The sequence below is a fragment of the Bison bison genome, unplaced genomic scaffold, assembly GCF_000754665.1.
Source record: "Bison bison bison isolate TAMUID 2011002044 unplaced genomic scaffold, Bison_UMD1.0 scf7180017864180, whole genome shotgun sequence".
Taxonomy (NCBI): Eukaryota; Metazoa; Chordata; class Mammalia; order Artiodactyla; family Bovidae; genus Bison; species Bison bison.
This window is the reverse complement of record NW_011494752.1, coordinates 3215974-3217758: the sequence shown is the minus strand read 5'-3', so window position 1 is coordinate 3217758 and position 1785 is coordinate 3215974. Positions and strand designations below refer to the sequence as shown.

At 63.6% G+C, this 1785-nt stretch overlaps 1 protein-coding gene across 1 annotated transcript in view; it reads left to right on the top strand.

The window, feature by feature from the left end:
• Window positions 1–60: 60 nt before the first annotated feature.
• Window positions 61–1785, top strand: part of PNMT (phenylethanolamine N-methyltransferase) — a 2557-nt gene continuing 832 nt past the window's right edge. Inside the window, 4 exon segments of the mRNA XM_010842660.1 lie at window positions 61–607; window positions 1125–1332; window positions 1457–1535; window positions 1537–1777. Coding sequence (XP_010840962.1) covers window positions 151–607; window positions 1125–1332; window positions 1457–1535; window positions 1537–1777 — 985 coding nt within the window. The 5' untranslated portion in view covers window positions 61–150.

Genomic DNA, 1785 nt, shown 5'->3' with positions numbered 1-1785 from the left:
GGAAGGCCCTCACTAAGGACGGCACAGGAGCTGGAGGGCGTTAGTGCGGGGTCAGACGATGAGGTGCTGGGACTGGTGGCTGCGGGGGTCTATGGAGTCTGGGGGTAGGAAGCTGAGGGGCAGGGCGCAGGAGCTGGTCTTGGAGGGCAGATGAGGCAAAGAGTGGAGGGCAGCCGGGAGCAATGGTGGAGCAGGGGCGGGGACGGATGCTCCCCCCCATACCACCCCCCGTGTATCTGCTGTTGGGACATTAAAGGAGATGGATGGCATAGGGAAGACGCAGCGCGTGGCCCCAGGCAGCTCATCGCTCAGCCGCCGCCCCCGCACCGGAGGGGCCAGGGCTGGCGGGCGGGGGTCGCGCCGCAGATAAAGGCGAGCGGGCGCAAGGGTGGCCGCGGCAGCAGCATGAGCGGGACAGACCGGAGTCAGGCGGCGGGCGCGGTGCCCGACTCAGACCCAGGCCTGGCGGCGGTCTCCTCGGCCTACCAGCGCTTTGAGCCCCGCGCCTACCTCCGCAACAACTACGCGCCCCCGAGGGGGGACCTGAGCTGCCCCGACGGCGTCGGGCCTTGGAAGCTGCGCTGCTTGGCTCAGACCTTCGCCACCGGTGAGCGCGGGGGGAAACGTGACAAAAACTCATCAGGGAACGAGAGGGGCAGCACGCGAGAGCCCAAGGTCAAATTAAGAGGTGAAATAGAAGAGGAAGAGGAGCAGGAACCCTCACGTGAGAGGAGAGAGATGAGGAGAGGGGTTCCGAGTGGAGAACACTCAGAACTGAGAGGAGAGGTGGGGAAGGCAGAACGCTGGGAACAGGCAGAGGAGAGGGGCTGCCAGGCATCTGAGTTTCCCCAACTTAATCCTCACTGGTAGGCATAGTTAATGGTTGTGGAACCTGAGTCTCAGAAAGGTTAAGTTCATTTCCCAAGGTAAGTCAGCCGATGCTGGAGCCAGGACTCAGCTCCTGGTCCGTCTAACTCCAGAGCTAATGGTTTTTCCAGATAGAGACTCACTCAACACCAGGAGAAGGAACAGAGAGAAGCAGGGAAGAAGCAGGAAAGGGAGGCAGTGACTGAGGCTGGGGGCTGCAGGCCTAGCACCAGGGCCCACTTCCTCTGCCCATCCAGGTGAGGTGTCTGGCCGCACCCTCATTGACATCGGTTCAGGACCCACTATATACCAGCTGCTCAGCGCCTGTGCCCACTTTGAGGACATCACCATGACAGATTTCCTGGAGGTGAACCGCCAGGAGCTGAGGCTCTGGCTGCGAGAAGAGCCTGGGGCTTTTGACTGGAGCGTGTACAGCCAGCATGTCTGCCTCATCGAGGGCAAGGGGTAAGGGCTGGGGGGTTGAGGGTTGGGTAGGGGGTTTCCCGGAAGTGGCTGGTGGGATCCAACAGAGAACTGAGTGTGGGGGGCCAGAACCCTGGTCCTGACCCTGCCTTCTGCCCCCAAACAGGGAATCCTGGCAGGAGAAGGAGTGCCAGCTGCGAGCCAGGGTGAAGAGGATCCTGCCCATCGATGTGCACCGGCCCCAGCCCCGTGGGTCCTGGACGCGTGCCACCCCTGCCTGCCGACGCCCTGGTCTCTGCCTTCTGCCTGGAGGCTGTGAGTCCAGACCTGGCCAGCTTCCAGCGGGCCCTGGACCACATCACCACACTGCTGAGGCCTGGGGGGCACCTCCTCCTCATCGGAGCCCTGGAGGAGTCATGGTACCTGGCTGGGGAGGCCAGGCTGGCGGTGGTGCCCGTGCGCGAGGAGGAGGGGAGGGAGGCCCTGGTGCGGAGC